Genomic DNA, 22,522 nt, shown 5'->3' with positions numbered 1-22,522 from the left:
AGTCTTCGAGTAAGGGTATTTTTGGCATATTGTCGGTGAAAGTGCATTAAGTTTTGAACTCAATCAAGGAATTTATGTATTAGCAAGTCCGTGCCATAAAATCCTTTGTCCTTTAAATGTTTTTCCTTTTTTTGAGGTAGCTTTGATTGATGTATCTTTATTAATGTTCATATCTTTAAAAAACGGCAAACATCAAATTTGACACTCTTACAATTTACTTTCAGCTGGAGGTTTCTAATATTCAATCAAATATATGAAATAAGGTGTTAATTTCTTTTTGAAACATATAAAACCTTGATGTTAAAAATATGAATTAATTTTATCCATATTGGTGGTGTATATATTATCACAATTAGATGTATTATATATATGTAAAATTTGGATTTCAAGTTCAAATTCAAATAAGTTATCATGCATTCAATGGTGATCGTGTATATATTATTTGTGTATAAAAAATTAATCATAAAGACATTATGCATATAGATTCTAGAGTGATTACGCGTATAGTCAATTAAAATGGAAAAAAAAAAAAACAAATGTAGTGTTACATGTACAAGATATTGAATTAACGACCCTATCATGTAAGAAAATGAACTCGTTGCAATCGTGTCCAATAGTTCAGGCAAAATTTGCTAAAATTGACTATGCAAAAGCTAAGATATAATGAGAGTGAAAAAAATTTAGAAAATGAGATTGAGAGCTTGTTGCAGGAGGCCGTGGATGGCATTGGCCAGGCTAGTTGAATTTTGAGTACGGCTGAAAAAGTAAGAGATCAAGACAAACCTGTCCATAACCTGGAAATCCATTAATCCATGATCACTTTTTCACCTGATATATCATTTTGCCTTCTTGTTGGGTTGCTATTATCAGTTGCCTCCCCCGATCTTACTTTTCTCTAAAAAAATAGTGAAATAGTACTTCAACATGTACCTTTTTGCTTTAGCATGGGAGAAGTGGGAAAGAAGAAGCTGGAATGGAGAGGGAATGAGGGATGGTAAGAACGAATTCCTCTCTCCTCAGCATAAAATAATCAAGTTTAGGATATCACTGGAAGATCTCAGCTGGGAAATGGTGATGCCCCCCCCCCCCCCCCCCAAAAAAAAAAAAAAAAAAAAGAGAGAGAAAGGAAAGAATCTCTTGCTGGCGATTAGAGTTGGACAAGGAACACATTACTAAGAAGTTAGCACATAATCTGAAATCTGCATGCATGAGAGTTTGACAAAATACCAGGCACATAAGCCACCCTTACCCATTAATTGCAAATAATGAACTAAGCTCCAGTAGAACGGGAAGGGGAGGAAGAAGGAATGAACTAGTGGGATGGAAGAAGTAACGCTGCAGTGCAATTCATTTGTCGACGTGATTTCAAGAAAACAGATGAATTGTAGCAGATGGCATTGCTTATGATTTCCCAGTTCAAGTTCTCAAATTTGATATTTCTATGGACTCTTGTCTGACAAAAGGGAATGCATAAGATAGTATTGTGGTTTTCCTTGCGACCCTTGTGCGTACTAAAATAAAATTTGTTTGAAGTTGATTATTCCTGCATTCTGGTCCCCAATCAACCAAGAGTCAAAGAGAAGATGGTAATAATGACTTTAGTCGGCTAGAGGAAAACAGATAAAAGAACATCGAATATTTAATTATCTAACATGAGTAGGTGAGGGTCGTTAAACTTATGTCAAAACTAGAGGGGAATGCCTGCGCATCGTGTGGGTGTTTGGCGCAAGTTATTAAAGAGAATTTTTTAGGTGTCTGTGATAAGTAAGTGTTTGGCGCGTGTGATTAAAGAGAATTTTTTAGATGTCTGTGATGAGCAAGTAAATGAAGATAAATATAAAATAACGGTACATATTAAGTAATACTAAGGAAATATAACTTCTGTTGAAAACCATTATGAAATGCTCAGCGAAAAGGTTAAAAAAATAACGCAATTCTGAAAGCCGAAAGGGGAAAAATCAAAGAATGTGAAGGAGGAAGAATTGAAAGAGTTATAACTGATACTAACTTAGCAGCATACGCACATTTATTGGTTGTTTAATTGGGATGTAAATAGTATTTTATTACTGGTAGAGAAGTTGTTTCAAACAGCTGAACTTCAGACATAGGAAAACAAGTGTTAATATAATTATGAGTGTTTCAGACAATTAAAATGGAGTTATTTGCAATTACTAAGGTTATCAGCAACGTCGCTCGATTTTAATTACATAATAATCCCATCTCAGTAATTGCAGAAAAATATACGCTTATATGAATTGGATCAAATGCACAAATAATCGCCAAATAAACCCACATTTCACAAATACCTAGATGTGTCTATAAATATAAGTTTTAAATGCACAAATATGAGGGTTTTAATATAAAAACATCCAAACGCATGCTACAATCAGTTGTACCAAAAGATTGTAAAAAGCAACACATTTTCCAAATTTTCAAAATGCCCTCGCCCATACGGTTGAAATTTAACTCCCTTTTTTGACCAAAACTGAATCTTATATAGTATAAGAATATATAGTGCTTCTTTCATCACTTGTATGTGCTTGGACTTAATTATGTGATAAGTTGATAGATTAGCTCGATAGTCACTGTTATTTTTTTAAATTGTTATTGCTCGAGTGGAGAAACTGTAATTGTGAATTACCTACCTTCTACCTCCCCCCCCCCCCCCCGACCAAAAAAAATCAATCAGTAATCATGTTCTAGAAAACAATGTTACATTTTAGAAAAACATTATTGTAAGCGTAATTCGCATCCAAACTTGCACAAAATGGTGCAATCCTCAAAGCGTAATTCGATTTTATTGTGGTAGTTAAAATGAACATTGGTGTGCATCAACCAGAGAAATCCCTACTTTTCCGTAATGATGATATATATTTGCATCAACTGGTATTCCAATTTTCTCAAATTTGCCTTAATTAATTATATGTTGCATTTGCAGGATGACATCATATTTGCATCAACCAACCATAACATAAGAGATACAAGTGGGTGGTTGCCATCTCAGCCATACAAAGTCCAGTAAGTCCCAATTTTCTCTGTTCATCAATGATTCCAGCTTAGAAGTACAGCGTACATGGGCCTGATTAGAAGATAGGGATTAGAGACATGGGGTGGCACACAAACACAGAGCACATGCAATAGCACTTAACATGATCGATGCAGTCCATGGAAATACTAACTAATAAGCTAACTTTTTTTTTTTTTTCTTGTTTATCTCATTTTCCTCAATCTCAAACCCGAAACCTATAATAATATGCTCAGTGATAGAAAAGTATAGACATGTGGCCAGAAAAATCGCCGCTTTTGGGTAATGATTTTCACCTCGTGGGTAATTCATCAATTATGTGACAATGGGCAGTAGGGAAACGACATGGCTACAAATGCACTTTCTAGGTCAAGCTAAGTTCAACTTAGAGAAGATGAATGAATTGTATATATACTAGTAAAATCATAAATTGTCTGCTCTTATTAATTACTTGATGCCGGTTTCAAGTGGAGTATAAAGCTAAGGGGTAAAAGGGTTTTGTATCAATATTCGCGACTTGAACTTTTCAGGTGAAGTTTTTTTTTTTTTTTTTTGGGGGCCGTTTGAACCATAAATATGTATCCAGATCATTCTTCTAGGGATTCTCAAGTCTTGAACAAAATCATCATGGAATCAGCGAATTTTAATCAGCATCATGATCAGCCGTTACAGCAACAGGAGCATCAGCATCAGCAGCAGCAGCAGCAGCAGCAGCTTATCTATCCTGCTTTTTCATCGTCGACCTCTTCCTCAGCTACACTAGTATCAACCGTGAATGGTCAGTGGAACCCCAGCATGGTCTTGTAAGTATACAAGCTTAGAGGATTTCCCTACTTCTATTATTCTTGCTATATTTTTTTCTTTCTTTCTGGGGGCAATATTCTTGCTTTTGTTTTATCTTCACTGTTACAGCGGAGAAGAATATTTGTCCTACATAACGAACTTTCTCCAGTAGCTCGGGTTGATTTCGCGAAAACTTCTGAAGGATTATGATTCAACTGTGATTCGGATAAATAATTCACTTCTTTTTTCATTTTTGCCGTTTTTAGAGGGGTCAAAATTAAAAAAAAAGAGAGAAAATTTCTTTATTTGACTTGTCACCTTGAAAAACATTCATCTTCCGAGTTAGGTCATCATGCTAAAATTTTGGTTAAACAGATGAAAGGGAATGGAAGATACGTAGAAGAAGTTTAATTTTAACATTTTAAACTCATTCGGGAAGATTTACCCACTATTGGTTTTGATGATGTAGGGAAGGAGATGACTTCAGCAGATACATGAATGAAATCCTTCCAAATTCGAGGGACTACTTTTGGCCAAAGAGTATCAACTCAGTCCCTTCTGTCAAAAAATCGCTACTCGAAGTTGATCATGAAGATTCTAATTGTCGTGATTTTAGAAGCTATCTGCATCATCCATTGCCCAGTAAGGGTGGCATTAATCCAGGACTTTTCCTCAAATCGGATGACATGAATGGGAGCATATTAAAGAACAGCTACATAAAAAATGGGCAACAAGATGTGTCAATAGACCTAAACGAGAATCTTTGGATTGGTTCCTTCTCCCACAGCCACATCAACCAGAAGCTTTCAACTAATGAATCCTACTCAAATGGGGATGGTTTTGCTAGTTTTGTAGGTCTACCACCATCTCCTCCAAATTTTATGTCCAGCGGTACTTCAGAAAGCACAGATCAGCATCAACTTTATGCCTCTACTTGTTTACTTCCCACTTCACAAAGCTTGCCTTTGGCCACGGAGATCCTGAATTGCGGAAACTTTGATGAGGGTCGTCGTACTCATGAATCCTTCGAAGAAAGAATGTCTTCGGATTATTGTCACCTCCGACAATCAAGTGATAGTCCATCAAACAGCTCCAACAAAGTGGGTATTTTCCTCTTTCTTCTGTCGAAACATACAATTTTACAGCCTTTCCGGTAGTTTATTGTCTTCAAATAGATCCTTCTTCATCTGCTCCTAAGTCTACAACTGTTCATTCACCATACACGGACGTCTCTAATTAGTGCAATCTTCATCATGGATCAATGCATATGGTTTCGGTATAATATTCTTCCACCAGTGATTTTCTTGTCTATTCTTTCTTTTTCTTTTTTTTAAATCGATAATGAAGTAAACCAATCATTTACTGTGGGTGACCATTTAGTATATTTTTCAATATTCGCAAGAAGCAATTTAGTACTAAAAATTAACCAACTGGAATGAGAATAGGTTGTGTTAATGCGTTAGTGTTAATTATTATTGGTTAGATCGAATTACTGTTTTAGACGAATTAATTTTTTCAGTACCAGTGCAATGCATCATCAATTTTCTGTATTGGAGTATTTTGGTTAGTCGAGTTTTGGTGTTTATACGCATTTCTTTACGTGATTACGTGAGTGATTGATTTCTGGAGACGTTGAATGTGTGTGTTAAATGCTCCTCGAGAGTGGAGTTTTAGTGCTTAGATATCTTTACCTGGAATAATTCACGAAAAATAATGAAAATGCGTGCCTTGTCAACTTTTGTAATTATCAATTTCCAGTGCATAATCATTTTTGATTCAAATGTTCATGTATAATAAGTACAATTTACGCTTCTTAATTATTATTAACTTTAATTTCCACAGCTCCCTGATCAATTTAATTTTGGCAATAGTAGGCTAAACTTTAATAATTACCCTTTGGTTTCAAAGACATCAACCTTCAGGAAAGAAGTTTCAAGACCGAAAACCCAAAAACCAACGCCATCCCTTGCAGTGGCCAAGAAACCTCGAGTACTGGCACCGCAATCTTCATGTGCAGCCCTTAAGGTGCCAACCAAAAAATGTTACTATCCTCGTACTCACTCCTTAACAGAACGAGGTTTTTCTTTTCTTTTCTTTTTTGGGTGGTGGGTGGTGGGAGGATCAATATTAGTAAGTGATCGTGGTTCAACTTACGTACCTAGGTCCGAAAGGAAAAATTGGGAGACAGAATTGCAGCTCTTCACAGATTGGTCTCGCCTTTCGGCAAGGTAGTATGTGGTCTGGTCATTTATTCATCGGAATCCATTATCGTGAGAGAGAGAGAGAGAGAAGAGAATGGCGTATTATTTTAAATTTCTGTCCATGCCCTGATGGAATTCTTTCTGGTAATGGGGAACATGCAGACGGATACAGCCTCAGTTTTGACGGAAGCCATTGGGTACATTCAGTTCCTCCAAGACCAAATCCAGGTAATTAACCCACCAACCCTTAAAAAGCCCTGTTAATTTTGGTTTTCTGAGAAATACATATTATTTATTAATAATCCGCAGGAAATAAAATGAAAGAAAAATCCCAAAATTTGATTTCCTAAGAAGGAAAAGAAAAAGTTTACTACTTTCTTTTGGAAATGTTTTGTCAGACTTGATGGACACATAAATTCTTGGTTGGCATGATCGTGAAATTGGTCCATCCACTAAATACTAATATGATTCTTTGCAGACATTGAGTATGGCGTATTTGAAATCATCTCGCAGCAGCAAGTCCTGTCGAGCAACTCGTGGAGTAAGTCTTCGGCTTCCAGTATCGATTATCATCAAGATTTTGACTTGAGTTGCAATTTTGTCTACACCTAAAAAATAAATAAACAAACAAACAAATAAAATGAGCTTCCATTTACGCAGTAATTTAATTCGACCTAAGAGAAAAGTGGTTAAAACTTGCTTTGAAAAATGCTTTTCCTGCTTATGATCATCTCTATTGCAGCTTCAGAACAGAATAATCATGAAACGTAGAAACGAGATTTGAGATATATTGTCATTAACTTTGTCTTGGTTTACCGGTGATGAGAACAGCAGGAGCTTTTAAGCATGAAAGAACACGAGGATGAAGAAGAGCGGGCAATGCATGATCTGAGAAGTAGGGGGCTGTGTCTGGTACCCCTTGCTTTCACGTCATACGTATGTTGCTCTTACAATGGGAGTATCTGATCCCCAAAGGGCTGCTGCCATGTTTTAACTCCGCCAAAAAAGATAAACAACAATAACACTGCTGTCGCGCGCATATACTGCTGAAAATTAGTCCTCATTATATATCTGATTGTAAAAGTGATTTTACAAGAACATGGGGGCAACTCATATGCTTTTTTCACAAGGATGGGGATTTCTGAAAGGTGGCATGCATCGATCGATCCGTTCCTCATTATTTGGTTGAAAGGAATGAAGCTCTTGTCGGTCGGGTATAGATTGATGTCGCGTCCTGAAATGGAAAGGCACCTTCCCTCGTCTGTTTTTTTGCTGGGTGATTTGTTTGTTATAAGACAACAAGGTACAGTTTTGTTGTATTCTCTTTTAGGCACCTTCCCCTGTCTTCTAAGTTTTGCTGTATTTTACGGATAACTATTATGATCATTTTCTGCGGAAGGGACGTCCTGGCCGCTTTAGTTTTTTCGTTAGCTGTTTTCTCTTTTGCTCATCATAGTGATGTTGATTATTGGGATGATTCACGACAACCCTTTCAAGCAATATCCGAAGACAAGTTGGAAAAAAGAGGCAAAGAAGTTGAATCAGTGAACTCAGCATCATGTTTTGGATACTACGCTGTTCAAACAATTTCTTCTTTTAACCATTCATTTAATCCCTTGTACAACCATAATTTTCCAACTAAAGTAATATATGTGTTGCCTAGGGAGGGAAAAAAATTACTACAAGGAAAGTTGACCACCCTATTTTAGAAAGTATTAGATAAATCCTGTGGTAGGAATTTAAATATATCAAGCAATTAGCAGACTATCTTGTGAAAAAATAAGGGCCTCCAACAAAACATAATCTCCTATTAGTTGGACATTTTCACGGTGGAGATTGGGGTAGCTTGCCGCATGGCTGGGGGGACTGAAACACCCCCAGCCATATATGATGGTTTGCGGATAAAAAATGTAACGAGGCTGAACAGCTCTAGGCCGAAAAATAAAGAAACTCCCTCAAATCAAAATCAGGGCCTCAGGGAGCTGGCGAGAGTTGTTAAAGCCCGGTTTTAGGAGCCCAACTCAAAAAGAGAAGAATTTCCCACCGAAGGAAGGCGCAGCTGCGGGACCACCCCGAAGGAAGGCGAAGCATGGAGTTTTGTAACATTGGAGGAATGGGTTATGAACCAACCCCGAAGAAAAGTGATGAAATGCAACACTTCAATGGCGAGGACCATGATGACATGCAAGAGCTTATTCAATCAGTGCTGGGACTGTATAAGAACTGTTGTTACTTGTATTGCACCTTTTAAGTCTTGCTAGCTCCTTTGCTCTTCCTTCTTCCAAACACCCCCTCTAAATCCAGCATCTTCAATTGGGAAAGACTCTAGCTCAGGACACCAGCTCACATTCAGTATTTTCAGGGATGGCATGGCTTGATGCATCATTGACCATTCCTCATTCAAGTCTGACAAAGCTTCAAATTTTAAGCCCTCAATTCTCCATACCATATTTCCAAGGCCCCAGAAGCTATCATTCAATTTTGCGAGGCTTCCAGAAACAATGGACAGGTACCTCAACATAGGAAGCGACTTGGGGTTCAGCCACTCTGGACTCACTTTCCCAGGATAAAATTTAAAACTCAGCTCATGCAGTTGTCGAGGAGGGAGAAGTCTGTTGATTTTCAAAAAAAGATCATCATCATGACAATCAAAGAAGTTCAGTGTTAAGAATTGCAGTTCCTGGAGATTTACTAATGCATCAACCTCGTCATTTCCAATCTCATCACCATGAGTAAGCCTTAAATCTAGTCTTCTCAGTCTTGACAGGCTTTTCAGTTCAGCAATGCGACAGCCTCCACATTCGACTGGCATAGCAGGCTTGAAGCCCAATAACACTTCAAGGTTGGAAAGCCTCCCTAATCCTTTGGGCAGGTACTCAAGAGAACCGCAATTGCTGACATCCAACACCACGAGCTTTTCAAATGCAACTATACAACTTGGAAGCATGTTCAAATTCTGGCAATAACTGACATCCAAAATCTTCAGCTTTTGGAGCTTCGATAGTGAAATTGGGAGTTGGATTAAAGGATGAGTATTGCTTAGGCTCAGACAGGTCAAATGCTGGAGAGTTCCTACTTCATCCAACAAACTTGAAAGCGATGCTGCAAAAATCGATTTGGAAAGATCGAGTATCTGCAGATGGCAACATCTGCAGAAACTCTTTGCCAATTTTGAACCAATCTTGTTTACCTCACCAATCTTGGTTGTAGTGAGCAGTGCTCGCAACCTTTGATCAGCTGCCAGGTTACGTGCACTCATGTCACTGCTAATACCAAGATGGCGGCAGTTAGCATCAGATGGAATGGAAAATGCATCATCTTCAGCAATTCTAATCACCAAGTCACGAACCATGTCATGTATTTTGCAAGTCTGGATCCGACCATTATAAGCCTTGTCAACCACCTCTATCAAACATCGATTTGTCAACTCCGAGAAACAGTCTTCTCCAACTTCAGTTGATAATCTATGGTTTCTCACAGGCATGAAACTCTCACCAATCCACCAATGAACCAATTGATCTTTATCGACCACACAATCCTCTGGAAAGATTGAGAAGCAGAGGAAACATGACTTCAAGTAGGGTGGGAGTTCATCATAGCTCAATTGCAGTGATGCCATCACGGAGTTATCATTTTCAGCTAATTCTTCACGAAAATGATCTGAGATTCGTCTCCATTCATGATAATGAGGTGGTTTGCACAGCATCACTCCTCCCACTGCTTTAATAGCTAATGGAAGCCCTTTGCACTTCTCAACAATCTCCTTCCCAATATCCTCTAACTCAGAGTGACGACACTCACCCCCAGTTGCGGCAAATGCTATCTTACGAAACAGTAACCAACTATAGTCCTCATTGAGGCATTTGGGCCAATGAGTCCTTGATTCCCTCACTCCCATCTTCCGAGCAACTTTCTCAATTCTCGTAGTAATAATTACACAGTTTCCATTTCCTTGAGGCAACCCGCCATATATCCTAAGCCACCAAGTATTATCCAAACTCCAGACGTCATCCATCACAATCAAATATCTCTTTCCTGAGAGATACTGCTTTATCTTCGTCAATAATTCACTTTCATTGTCGCCCACACATGCATCCCCTAAGCTCCTCAATATGCTTCTCATGATCTGCTCCTCAGTAAAAGTTTGAGAAACAGAGACCCAGATTCTTCTTTCAAACCTGTCCTCTATCTCTCTGTCATTGAAGACTTCTTGAGCAATGGTAGTCTTCCCCACTCCTCCCATTCCAACAATTCCAATGGAAACGATGCCATCATTTGACTGCAATATCCAATTCTTCATCTTCTCAGTATCATCCTTTAAACCAACAACCTGGGAGTGATCATACACTGGTGAGCTCCATCTGGACATGAGATGGTCATGAGTCTCCATGCTACGGGTTTCACTCAAAAGCGGCACCCCCAGATAGGATGAAATATTTTGTTTTATGTCCCTGATTTTCTCATTAATCTCACATAGACGCTTCCCCGTTCGGTATTGAAGTGGAAGTTTTGAGGGACGGAAACAACTAGCGAACTTTGAAGCCCCATTTGCGCGAACTGATATAGCCTGGCAATCTATCAGTATATCTTCAGCTTCATATATAAGATCACGTAAACACGTCATTATCCTTCGAAGAATCTGGTTTTTCCTCTTGAGCCTATCCGCATCTTTTAGGAAGCTTTCCATGAGTAGCAGCTCATTCTTCAATCTTCCAAATTGCTCTCTAAACTTGCTCAGATATTGGCTCTCCTCCTGGAAAGCATTAAGAAGCTTCTCCAAGAACACTGAAACCACTGCATCCACCATCTTTTATTGTGCTTCTGCACAAGAATATCTACATTACATTACATCAATCGCTCATGGTCAAAAAAAGGAAATTTTGATCCTAATTTCCAAAATTCGGAGAAGTCAAACTAGTCACAAGTTAGCATGCGATGCTATCTTTGATTTCTTATCCTGTCAAAATAACCTCCAAGACCAAGAAGGATTCTTCAATCGTTTTTTAAGTCAATTTTAAAAGATAGTTCATCACTTGAAAAGTCCATCTCGTCGTGTAATGAGGGTGTGAAGAAAGTACAAGTTCCTCAGTTGTTTGTTAGTTTATCTCGACCGGTACGAAACATATCTAGAGCACCTAACGTAGCCCTCGCCTATAAAGCTTAAACGATAATCTGATTTTAAGCAGATTAAGCTAGAATGAACCGAAGAATCTTTAAACTTTGACATCAGAAGTATCAGCTTCACACCTTTTTTCCCCCAAATTTATGTACTGACAATATCATAAAGATGAGTAAACTACCAAGATTTTGCTGTTTGCGGCCAAAATTTTTGCATCTGATTTTAGAAACAATTAGTATTACCGGAAAGGATATAGCTAAATACGGGACAGAAATGAGAAACAGAAAACAAAAGAATGATCAAATTACATAAAGCTTCATTTGACGAATATAATGCAGGAAGAACGTGAAAGTAATGGAAAATGCGCTTACCGTTGAGCAGTAAAAGATATTTCTTCAAAATACAAGAAAAATTTTGCCTTCTTCAGGTCAAATCCTCCCCTAGACGGCTTCAATATATATATATATATATATATATATATTTCAATCTTTCAGAATCCTGCACTTTGATCGTGATTATTGCCAGAAAAGATAAGATATAGTCAGTATAGTGGAGAAAAATATAGCAAGAAAGCGGAGTGGACGAGCAAAGGAAGACTCGGAAGAAATGCAACGATTGTTTCGTTTCGAGTATGGTAGTTCACACACGGAAGGTAGGACCAACAGGAACACGGCTTCCAAGAGAATTACCGAAAATCAAAAGACCGAGGTGTCATCCAAGTCAACCCGGTGGCTTCTTTTTTTTATAATCATCTCTCATTTCTTCGAAGAAGCAGATATCCTTTCTTTTACAATAATATCACCTCCAAGAAATTGCTTAAACCCGAATCAAGTAATGTCATTGTGCGTCCTATCCTACTGGAGATGGAGCTAATTAGACAATCATATGGTTCCCCAAGGTATCTGCTGAAATCGATCAATTCTGCTGTATTCTTCTCTTTCAGGCCTCTTGTAACATTTTCCGCTTGGGGATGAAATGTGAAAAATGAAGGATGGGCAGATTTTTCACCCTAAAAAAATAAAAGGGCAATTTCTTTCAGTTGGAAAAGCATGAAAACCAATAAGCTTGATATATTAGAATTCTGCTATCATCGTTCTGCAAATTCCTCCTCCTTCCAGCCTTAAATTGTTTCCCTGATATAGCGAGAAGCCAAGTACATGTTCTTCACTTACATTTGCTTGTTAGACAAATCTTTACCAATGAAGAAAGAGAAGCTGTGAAAGACAGCAGAGGCTAAAAGCATCATCAATAACCATAGTCCTTTCCTCTGCTTGCAGCTTTAATTTTGATTTTCATTCACTGATATGGCACCTTGCTGCTAAACTACAAAGCCAATCCCCTAAAATGCCCATTTCTAGTGAAAATTGACCCCTGCGAAGTTTAAAAATAACAAGACTTAAAGATAGAAATCAATATGATAACAAAAGCACCCACTTATGACAAAGTTGGTAATTCCTGCAATCTAGAAAAGAAGCAAGTTTCAGTCCTGCAGGCAGCAAATTTGTAGCAACCTCAGGTAACAAAAACATTTTTCTAGAAGTGGGAATCAGATTGGTGCTGCTCGTTGCAGATAAGATAACCTATTTGAAGAAATACATATTCTCTACTACACGACTCCAACCGGACTAGAAGACGACCACTATGAAAGCCTAGCACAAATCAAGAACAAACTCCATTGCCTCAGTCAGCTAAAGAAGTGGCTTCATTGCATCACACAGCTCTTATGTAGAACACCAATTCAGATCAACTGACTTGAGTACTCTTGTAGCTATCTTGGCTACCTTCCTGATTCAGCCAGAAGTAATCTGAAAAATGCAGCATCATTATTGCAATCCCATGGGAAGAAGTTAATCTCAGATGAAGTAATTGATAATGGAATGAATAAATAGCAACAATTTGAAGAAATAAAGCATCCGAAAGTATATGCATTACATTGAAATCAAGCAATCACAATTCATTCAGTCTGAATCTGAATCAGCATTCACAGATGATCTCACTGTCCTCTGTCTATTTTCGTGATAATCATCATCCTCTTCTTCTTCTAATTTGTTCTCCTTGATCATTTCTGCAAAAAGTGGATTAGAAACTGCCATATCACTAAGTGCAGCCAACAATGAGTAAAAGTATTACCTTTCCTTAAAAGAAGAATTTCAAGTGCCTTTGTAGTAAAATCATCTTTTCCTCCCAAGTCCTGAAACCCTACCAACCTGTCTATTGCAATTCCATTCCTGAAAAAAAGATTAATTCAAAGAAAAACATGAACATTTTCCTTGGTTCTTGGTTTGCTAATAAAAAATGATGAAATGAGACCCTCGAAGATAGTGAAGAAGAGTTGTTATTCAGGGATGTATTGAATGTGATTTTCAAGAGCACAAGCTTAACAGGGGACCTAAAATAGGGTGGAACATGAAATCCAAGTCAACATCCAGAACCTTGATTTAGCAGAGCAAAAGTCGGTAACCCAGAAATAATCAAAAGAATAGAAGGCTCTACTTTGACTCCCAAACTTAAGAATTACCAAATTTGTTGGGTTGGACAAATCATTACTGTCTCAGAAAAACAAACAGTGTCAGGAAGTTCCCTAAAAATATGCTGAAACCATTACACGCAGCAGAAACTTCAATGAGCTAGACCCTTGAAATAAACATCCAAACCATAAGAGGTCCTTGGATTGTTTGATACATTGCTTTCTTAGAGACCCATATATTTTCATATGGTAATATGAGTTATCCTAAATTAAGGATGCTACTACATACTTCTGGAACCAATTTCCAAGAAACCAAATGGAGGATCACTACTACAAAAAAACTTTAAACAAAAGGAGAAAAGGACCACATAAATGAAATCAAAATAGAAAAAGCAATGTGGAACAAACCTGAAGAATATTACACAAGGCAGAGTTTTGATAGCTAATTTAGCAACAAAGAAAGGTGCATTCTGCAAAAGTCCGTCATGACCCATGGTCAGTCACATCAAATACCGCACCAAATGCATAAGCACTTAAAGACTAGATGAAAAAACTTACCTCTGCATCTAATTTGACGAACTTTGTTTCCAAATGCCTTGGCGCAAGAGACTTCAAATGCTTATCCATGATCCTAAAAGTATTAAAAAAAAAAATTAATAAGAACCCATCTGATCTTGTCTTGAGCGCATGCAAGGGCGTTTGAGCAAGAGCATGTATACGAAAACAACCAATGCAACATGTCTTCCATCACATGATTGCTTAAACCACAGTAGTCTTCTGGATGTCAACTTTGGTTTTAAGAAAAAAAAAAAAACTATGGTAAGATGGTATTGAAGCTCATGTATTAGTTATCTATCTCTTTACTATACAGAGTGTTTGTTAGTGACTCTCCGAAGAAATCATTCTTACTTGCAACGGTAGAACTCCCGGTGGTAAAAATGACAAATAACTTTTTCGGTGCCAGTAACTTCAGCCAGAAAATCCCCTTCAGTTATCTCCCTATACTCTCCATGCCCTTGTCGCTTCAATTCTTGTCGTTTCTCAGCTTCTTTCTTCAGAAGCCAAAGCAAGGAATTTGAAATATTTTAGCTATAACAAACTGCAATACAAGCAGAACCTGACTATGCATTTAGTCACACCAAATATCAGACCTTGAGAGCAGCTATCCGATCAGCATGCAACCTTTCCAGCTCGGGATCCTATTATAGGAAAAATGTCAAATCCTGGCAGATCAAAACACATTAGTACAGGAAGAAAAATGGAAGATGCATATTCTACTTACATCCATCAATTCATCTAGATCAACCTCCTCATTAGCAGTAGCTGAGGCCTGGGCCTTCTCTTGAGCCATCAATTCCTGTACAATACATAAAAGACAACTCAAACAATTCAAATTCATATCTTCATAAACACAAACAGCCACAACTGCTACTTTCAATAGCATTGTTGAATGAAGTAGTTTAGACATATACCAGAGAGAACAATTATGCCTGAAAAAGTGCACTAACCACAAGGTGATGATGCTTTATTTAACTTGACCTTACGAAAGTTATGCAGGAAGGTACTCAGCAAAATGCTATGAAAATTGTTTCATCATGTAGCCTGATAACCTTAAAGTTCGACGTGCTAAATTCTTGGAATGGCACCATGGTAACTAACCAGATACCAGTATCTTCAATATAAAAGCACCCGACCACATACATGCATGTAATGTAGTGTTTTTGTCTTTGGAATAACGTTTGATGTCAGCAAAAAATAAGGAAAGCTTAAGCTTTGTCTGAATGCAGTATGCTTCAAATTCATGTGGTGTCTAAGATCATTCAGCTGACATCTATGCAGCGCTGAATGTACAGAAATCTCACCAAAAGCACGGTGATTGCTCTAAACACAGCTCCCAATCCAACATCTACTACAAGTGGCAGCCAAAGATGGCCTCAAAAGAGGACAGAATTATCATATTTTGGCAATAAAACGGGTAAACACATTGCCAAAAACCACAACATTCAGAGATCTAAGGAGGGCAAAAGAAGTTTTGCATGGTGTAAATTGCTCGTACCAAAAGTTTTGCATGGACTAAAGCTTTCATAAACGCGTTTCTCACCCAGCATGGTAGCAATTGGTCTAAGGCGACTCCAAATATGCAATATTGCACACTTCCTCATTTTGCAGGACTACCAAAATTTGAAACTCTACAGTGATAAACAAGCAAAAGACAGAATTTTAAGAAGGAAATAAACGGGGAAGGAATATTAGATAACCTTCTGATAATCACGAGCTGCTGCTACCATTACATTTCCAAATGCCAAATTAGATAAAGTTGATTTGACTGCGTTAGGATCCATCTCTTTTCCCTTGGAATCTAGCAGATTCTAAAGTCAGAGCCAAAAGAAATAAAACCACGGGAAATTCTTCAAACAATTAACGAATTCAGCACAAAATTTAAAAGAATTGCGAGGTCCTCCTTACCTGAAAGTAAAGATCTAGGTAAGAAACTTCTCGATAACCCTAACTCAGTGAGTCCCCGTGTAATTGCGTTTGCAGACTCGTTAAGGTGAACCGGCCAGCGTCCTTCAATCGACTGGTTGCAAGGTTAGGGCGGGTGGATCAGAAAACACGACGATTGGTGGCGGTTGAGAATTTAAAACTCCGACCGGTTTTCTTTACTCGAACTAATAAGTAAGTGGCAAAAACAATACGGGTATTTCCGGAAATAGCACATACCACAATGGCACGATTGCAAAATTGTAATTTCCTATTGGGAACTGTCGAGCTGATATATCACTTCCAAATTTGTCATCCACACTCCTTTATTTTTTGGCAAATTGCAACATATGAAAGAACAACCACACCTTCTTTTTTTTTTTTTTTTTTTTTTATCTCTTTGTTGAAAGAAAAGACAACCACGCCTATGTGTTTCATTTGAATAGTTGAATTATTGGACAAGAAAAAAAAAATATGGTAATTGTAATTGCAATTATAAGAAGGTGTATTCAGGTCTTTTTAAATGATCAAGAAAATATTTAAGAGAGTGTCAATAACAAATTTTTTAATATTTAATCTGTCATATAAAGAAACTTTCTAATTCTCAAAGAATGAGAGATAGACAAAGTTGCCAAACGTAATCGTTCCGTCCACTATTCTATTAGAAAACTATCAACTTTTTTTTAAAAAAAATACATCAAATTTAAGCCATGTATTCCTTTCAAAAAAAATAATATGCTATTATGTATTGACTACGGCAGACTACAATGCATAATTTTCCAGCCTTTCAAGGAACCATTACTGCTATACAACAATGAATACAAATACATCAACGCATGTGTGATGCAAGTGAAAGGGACTTGGATCTCTTAATCATAAGGTTTCAGGTTCGAAATCCATGAAAATGAAAAGGACGGTGTTAGGAAAGTTCCCTTACAAGGGATTTGATCCGATTCGAACATAATTAGTCACAAATTATAAAACAGACTGAAATATCAGTGGGTTACACCAAAAAAACAATGAATAAAAATATGCACCGACTAACTTTCTACACGTGCATTGGACAAAGAATGTAAAAAAGGGCATTATTTGTGGGGTGAGGGAGTAAGCACGGTTGCAAAGGAGAGAAAGCAGATAAAAAAGAGTGAAACAGTGTCACACACACACACACACAACGATGGAGCCAAGAGGGGTGCCATGTCCCCCTAACTTTTGAAAATTTTAATTCATAATATATAAATATGTGTGTAAAATAAAATTGGTCTCCCTTAAATTTTTACAATTTTAGTTTATATTATAAGAGTTGATATATATATATATATATATATATATATATATATATATATGAATTAGTCATTTTTGAATTAAATTTTTTCTTCAAAAAAAGTTATTTATTTTTTATTGTACTACTTATTTAACTTTCAAAAATTAAACATATAATTTGATGTTCTATAGTAAAATGACCCAATGTGATGTATTAGAATAAAAAGACCCAATTCATAATTGTTAAAAGTAAGAACTAGTACGTCTAAGAATAGAACTTCAACATTTTGAACTCGACATTCCAAATTCAAATCATCCTAAATTGCAAGAATTATCTGGTATTCATGAGTTATGTCAAGACTTGGCAAAGACAAGAAAATCAGTGATATATCCTTTTATTGACAGATTGATTAGACTTGTTCTTGCTCTTCCTATATCAACTGCAACTATAGAGTGAGTATTTTCAATTATGAAAATAATCAAGACAAAGCTCCGAAATAAGATGGAAGATAATTTCTTGAATGATTGTCTAACTGTGTATATATAGAAAAGGAAGTTGCTGAAAATTTAGCAGTGATTCAATCATAGATGAATTTAGTTATATGAAAGAGCGTAGAGCTCAATTTACTTCTAAGAAAAGATGTTAAAATTTCAAATTATGTTAATATAACTTTTATCTTTTTTCAATTGAAAATAGTTACATTTATATTACATGGTTATATACATATATATATTGCATGAGTGACATATTGGAGAGCATCTTCTCATAATGTGCAAATTGGATGGTTCGTTATGTATAAGATATTTAATCAAATGTTATCTTTTTTATTAATTTTTGTTATGACTATACCGCATATTTATGAATAGACATACCTTTATAATTAAATTTAATATTTAATATTTTTAGATATCATATATTTAAATAGAAGAAAATTATTGTGAACATAATATATTAAAATAATTTTATTAGGAAAAAATTTTGGCCCTAAAAAAAAAATGCTGGCTCCGAGTCACTGCACACACAGAGTCTGGTGCTGTCATTTTTTCGGATGCCAATTGGCTGCTTCTCATGATCACTGACTCATTGATAAGCTTTATCCTTTTCTTTTCCGAAAGCAATAAAATGTCACTACAATGCCAAGGTAAGGTAACGTTGAATGGGCTTGGAAGTTTGACGAGGTACCTATTGTACTCCTAATACGGACACGGTGCTCTTTTCTGAGGGGGTGAGGTTTTTGATCCAATGACTTCCTACAAAAATTACAAAGGCCGACTCTCTATCTGATTACTTTAGCTGGCGGAAAAAAAATCATAGTAAACCTTTTTTTTTTTTTTTTTCCTTTTCTCTTTCAAATTTACGATACAAAAATCTCACGCTAAGCAAAAAGTGGTGGGTGGACTGAGAATTCAACAAAATTATATGCCTTTCTCAGCAAAAAACCACCGGCTCTCCTTTTTTCTTTTACTTTTTTTTCTTTATGGCAAGTGAGATCAGATCGATCTGATTAATTAGACCTCCTCATAAGATGACAGACACTCTATTCCCATGGAAATTTGCACAAAAGCTCGATCAAACTGCCATATAGATATAGCATCCCGGATTTCTGGATTCATCACTTTCTTGGGTCTCGCAAGAGTATTAAATTAAGTAATGCACAGGAAGGCGCTGGATGCCTCTTTTTTGGCCTATGACCATTTTCCTCTAAATCCACCCACCGTAAATCTGCTATTCCCTCCTCTGTTCACTCTTCTCCTGCAAGTAGTTCTTAGGCCCCTCCTCATAACGAACTCGGGTCTTATTTTCCTTTTTGGCTCCTGAAATTCTTCTAGAAGAGGACTCGATTCTTCCACGATTTCGTTATTCTCTTCAGGAGTTGTTGGACGCGAACTACCGTTCACCTCAACACTTTGATCCATTTCCTTTCTCTTGAGCAAGTTAATAACTCCCTCAAGTGCAAGATCAGCGTCCTCACTTCTCATGAGCTCTTCTGCAAGTTCAGCTGGGGAAACTTGAGAATTCTCGATTAGCCTATCAATCTCGCCAAAAAGCCTATGGTAAGCATTAATGCCGTGGTAATTAGAGGCCAATATCCTAAATCCTTGAGGTGTACAATAGGACATAGGAATATGCATGTCCATCCTACCCGGCCGCAACAGAGCAGGGTCGAGCTTCTCTTTATAATTGGTAGTGAAAACAATAATTCTCTCGTCCCCACAGCTCGACCACAGCCCATCAATGAAATTTAACAGTCCCGACAGCGTCAACTGAAACGAAAAAAAAAAAAGAAGAAGAAGAAGAAGATTAGATTAATAAACCACCTTCAAAATTATCTTAATTGATTATGGTCGTATGAGTTTGGAAGATGGACTGACCTTAGTTGATGGTTCATAGCCAACATTCTGCTCCTGCTGGCGATCATGCATCTCCACGCTACAATCGATATCCTCAATAACAATGATGGACCTGTTGGAGGTGGAAATCAAGATCCTCCTCAGTTCAGAGTTTGAACACAAACTCGTAAGCTCCAGATCATAGATATCAAACTTCAAGTAATTAGCCATGGCCGCTATCAAACTAGACTTTCCCGTCCCGGGCGGTCCGTACAACAAATATCCTCTTTTCCATGCCTTCCCGACCTTCCTATAATAATCCCTCCTCCTCACGAACCTATCCAAATCCTCAATCACAGCCCTTTTCATCTCCGGTTCCATGGCCAGCTTGTCAAACGTCGCTGGATGATCCAAATTAATCGCTCCCCAGATCCCAGCTCCGCCACCACCGTTATAAGAATTATAATCATCGTCATTATATGGACAATCTCTAGTATACATCTTCACCACCCGATCGTTGTCCCTAATCTCCCGCGCCTTCTCCAGTATGAAAGGCAAATAATCTTTCATAACAGCATCCTTGTGTTTTTTGTTGAAACTGAGCTCGAAGAACCTTTTTTCCGGGGAGTACCCATGGTCATTTCGAGGTTCAACCAGCACGAAACGCCACTGCAATTGGATTTGACCAAATGTGTCCGTGATCTGTTGGTCCTTCTCGATGGTGACATTGATGGTCCTCTGCTTAGGGGACTTGTAGACTTTGAATCGCTCCGTGGTTGGGGAGATTTTGGTGCTGAGATATATCTCGGCCGAGTCATAAACCTGGTTCCGAGTCATGCCGTTTTGCTCGTCTATGATGATGGTGATTTGAGTGGACGGAAAGGTGAAAAGGTAAGCTAAAAATGATTGGATATAGGATCGGAGGGAAGGTGGAATAATGTCATTGACCAGTGACCGAAAGAGCATAATGGTCCCTGCCAAAGATGCGTAGGCCGAGAAAAGGCTCGTTGCCGTAGATTGCATCTCCGAGACTGTCTGCATTTTTGGGACCGGCGATAAACTTTTGGAATCTGCTGAAGGTTCGGAACTCAGCAACTCAAACTGAGTTGTTGGGGAACTCAGTGAGTGAGGTTCGAGCCCGGAAGCAGAAATTGTGAAACATACGAGTTATGGACGTTGGTTTCGTACTATTTTATAGGAAAGGAGGAGGTTGGGATGTTCGAAGCCGACTGCGGTTTGAGGCGAGTCCTATGAGAAAACAAGACAGTTTTCGAGTGTTGTGTTCACACGAATCACTATAATGTATACCACAGCATGAAGCAAAAGATACGGTGTACGATGATCCTTCCTGGGCAAGCAGTACAGGTGGAAAGAAGGACGCGGCGTCACTGAAGGTGCTGCCGATTGAATTACGTGTTTAGTTGTGAATGGTGGATTCGAGATAGTAGTTGGAGAGGGTGTCGTAGGAGAGTGAGTCTCTGCTTGCTCACCACGCTCTACTTGTGCTTGGTCGCCAAGCTTAGGCTTCAATCTGGACAGCATCTCGCGGGAACACGAATTGTACAGACGCTTTAAAATATCTTACATATATATAAGGGATAATTGCAGAAACCTGCCTTGAGGTTTCTAATATTTGCACTGACCTTTCTTGTGGTTTGAAAAATTATACTGACCTCCCCTGAGATTACTAATCCTTTGGAAATTCAATCCAAAGGATTAAAATATTATTTTAGGGAATGAAATTATAATTTTTTACCAAGTTTGTCCTTTGTACTACATGTCCAATGAATGACAAAGTACTATACATCAATTAACAATTAATAAACTTTAAAAAGTATAATTTATGGGCAAACACGTATTACTCGTTTAAAGTATGTTGGCCTAATCAGTAACATCCTTCAGATCCCGGTTCGAAGGGACTAACCGCCCAACTCGTGGCACCTAGGGGTGCAACCCCTCATGCTGGCCGAGAGTGGTACGGTGTTTTGTGCTGCCATTGTGGTTAAGAAAATAAAGTTACGCCTTTGCTAATAGATATAGCTTTTGGTGCAATGGTAAGTGCTTGATCCTGACAAAGTACTAGTTTTTTACGAATATTTTACTTTCAAATATTTAATTTATGATAAATGTATCAACATTTGTAAGTAAAATTCAAAAATTGTTATAGTAATATTTTTGTAAAAAGGAAATCGATAGGTAATTTATTTAATATAAATTAAATTTTAAAAAAAATAAATGGCCCATAAAGGATTAATTTTTTATGACTTTTATCGATTACACGAGTAAAGTATTCGCTCTTTATGTGCATTTTATTCTGAATCATTTAATTTATATTAAATACATAAATATTTGTAACTAAAATTGAAAAAGTGTTATATTAATATTTTTACGGAAGAGAGATTGGTAGGTTTTGTATTTAACAAAAATTAAATATTTGAAAGTAAATACAAATCAGTATTTGAGCGTAAATATTTGTATTAAATTAAATGTTTGAAAGTAAAATACCCTTAATGAACCGGTACTTTAAATAGTTACCGTCTCTTTATAGGCAAACACGAATTACTTATTTAAAGTACCGATTTTTACGAATATTTTACTTTCAAACATTTAATTTATGATAAATATATCAATATTTGTAAATAAAATTCAAAAAGTGTTACAATAATATTCTTGTAAAAAGGAAATTGGTAGGTTATTTATTTAATATAAATTAAATATTTTTTTAAAAAAAAGAAATGACCCATAAAGTATTAATTCTTTATGGTTTTCATCTATTACATAAGTAAAGTATTGGCTCTTTATGGGTATTTTATTTTGAATCATTTAATTTATGTTAAATACATAAATGTTTG

At 37.1% G+C, this 22,522-nt stretch overlaps 4 protein-coding genes across 11 annotated transcripts; 1 reads left to right on the top strand and 3 right to left on the bottom strand.

Annotated features, from left to right (window-relative positions):
• The first annotated feature begins 3,112 nt into the window (after window positions 1-3,112).
• On the top strand, window positions 3,113-7,439 carry LOC113699253 (uncharacterized). Of its 5 annotated transcripts, XM_027219472.2 has the most exons (8): window positions 3,115-3,555; window positions 3,625-3,828; window positions 4,278-4,908; window positions 5,717-5,833; window positions 5,971-6,036; window positions 6,172-6,237; window positions 6,488-6,550; window positions 6,841-7,439. In XM_027219472.2, exons 2-8 carry the CDS (start codon window positions 3,653-3,655, stop codon window positions 6,973-6,975), a joined length of 1,254 nt encoding a protein of 417 aa, XP_027075273.2. In that variant the 5' UTR covers window positions 3,115-3,555; window positions 3,625-3,652; the 3' UTR covers window positions 6,976-7,439. The 5 variants fall into 5 exon arrangements, with proteins under 5 accessions (XP_027075271.2, XP_027075275.2, XP_027075269.2 ...); XM_027219470.2 differs by having other exon boundaries at window positions 3,113-3,828; window positions 6,844-7,439; XM_027219468.2 differs by having other exon boundaries at window positions 3,114-3,828.
• Window positions 7,440-7,580: 141 nt separating this feature from the next.
• Window positions 7,581-12,386, bottom strand: LOC113699106 (disease resistance RPP13-like protein 4). Of its 2 annotated transcripts, none has more exons than XM_027219210.2 (2): window positions 11,500-12,386; window positions 7,581-10,844 (listed from the first exon to the last, which is right to left on the bottom strand). In XM_027219210.2, exon 2 carries the CDS (start codon window positions 10,814-10,816, stop codon window positions 8,267-8,269), a length of 2,550 nt encoding a protein of 849 aa, XP_027075011.2. In that variant the 5' UTR covers window positions 10,817-10,844; window positions 11,500-12,386; the 3' UTR covers window positions 7,581-8,266. The 2 variants fall into 2 exon arrangements, with proteins under 2 accessions (XP_027075011.2, XP_027075010.2); XM_027219209.2 differs by having other exon boundaries at window positions 7,581-10,830.
• Window positions 12,387-12,524: 138 nt separating this feature from the next.
• On the bottom strand, window positions 12,525-16,440 carry LOC113699107 (thioredoxin domain-containing protein PLP3A). 3 transcript variants are annotated; one of them, XM_027219213.2, is made up of 10 exons: window positions 16,062-16,440; window positions 15,854-15,954; window positions 14,878-14,952; window positions 14,747-14,794; window positions 14,505-14,647; window positions 14,154-14,226; window positions 14,004-14,065; window positions 13,259-13,356; window positions 13,061-13,193; window positions 12,525-12,933 (listed from the first exon to the last, which is right to left on the bottom strand). In XM_027219213.2, the coding sequence occupies exons 2-9, from the start codon at window positions 15,935-15,937 to the stop codon at window positions 13,087-13,089; spliced, it is 690 nt and encodes a 229-aa protein (XP_027075014.2). In that variant the 5' UTR covers window positions 15,938-15,954; window positions 16,062-16,440; the 3' UTR covers window positions 12,525-12,933; window positions 13,061-13,086. The 3 variants fall into 3 exon arrangements, with proteins under 3 accessions (XP_027075014.2, XP_027075013.2, XP_027075015.2); XM_027219212.2 differs by having other exon boundaries at window positions 15,854-15,964; window positions 16,062-16,323; XM_027219214.2 differs by lacking the exon at window positions 16,062-16,440 and adding an exon at window positions 15,652-15,766 and having other exon boundaries at window positions 15,854-15,960.
• A 1,980-nt stretch (window positions 16,441-18,420) lies between these two features.
• On the bottom strand, window positions 18,421-21,150 carry LOC113698392 (AAA-ATPase At2g18193). Its single transcript, XM_027218200.2, has 2 exons — window positions 19,713-21,150; window positions 18,421-19,604 (listed from the first exon to the last, which is right to left on the bottom strand). Exons 1-2 carry the CDS (start codon window positions 20,709-20,711, stop codon window positions 19,026-19,028), a joined length of 1,578 nt encoding a protein of 525 aa, XP_027074001.2. The 5' UTR covers window positions 20,712-21,150; the 3' UTR covers window positions 18,421-19,025.
• Window positions 21,151-22,522: the final 1,372 nt, after the last annotated feature.

Source organism: Coffea arabica, chromosome 7c (assembly GCF_036785885.1).
Source record: "Coffea arabica cultivar ET-39 chromosome 7c, Coffea Arabica ET-39 HiFi, whole genome shotgun sequence".
NCBI classification, from domain to species: domain Eukaryota; kingdom Viridiplantae; phylum Streptophyta; class Magnoliopsida; order Gentianales; family Rubiaceae; genus Coffea; species Coffea arabica.
This window is presented reverse-complemented; position numbering and strand designations above follow the sequence as displayed.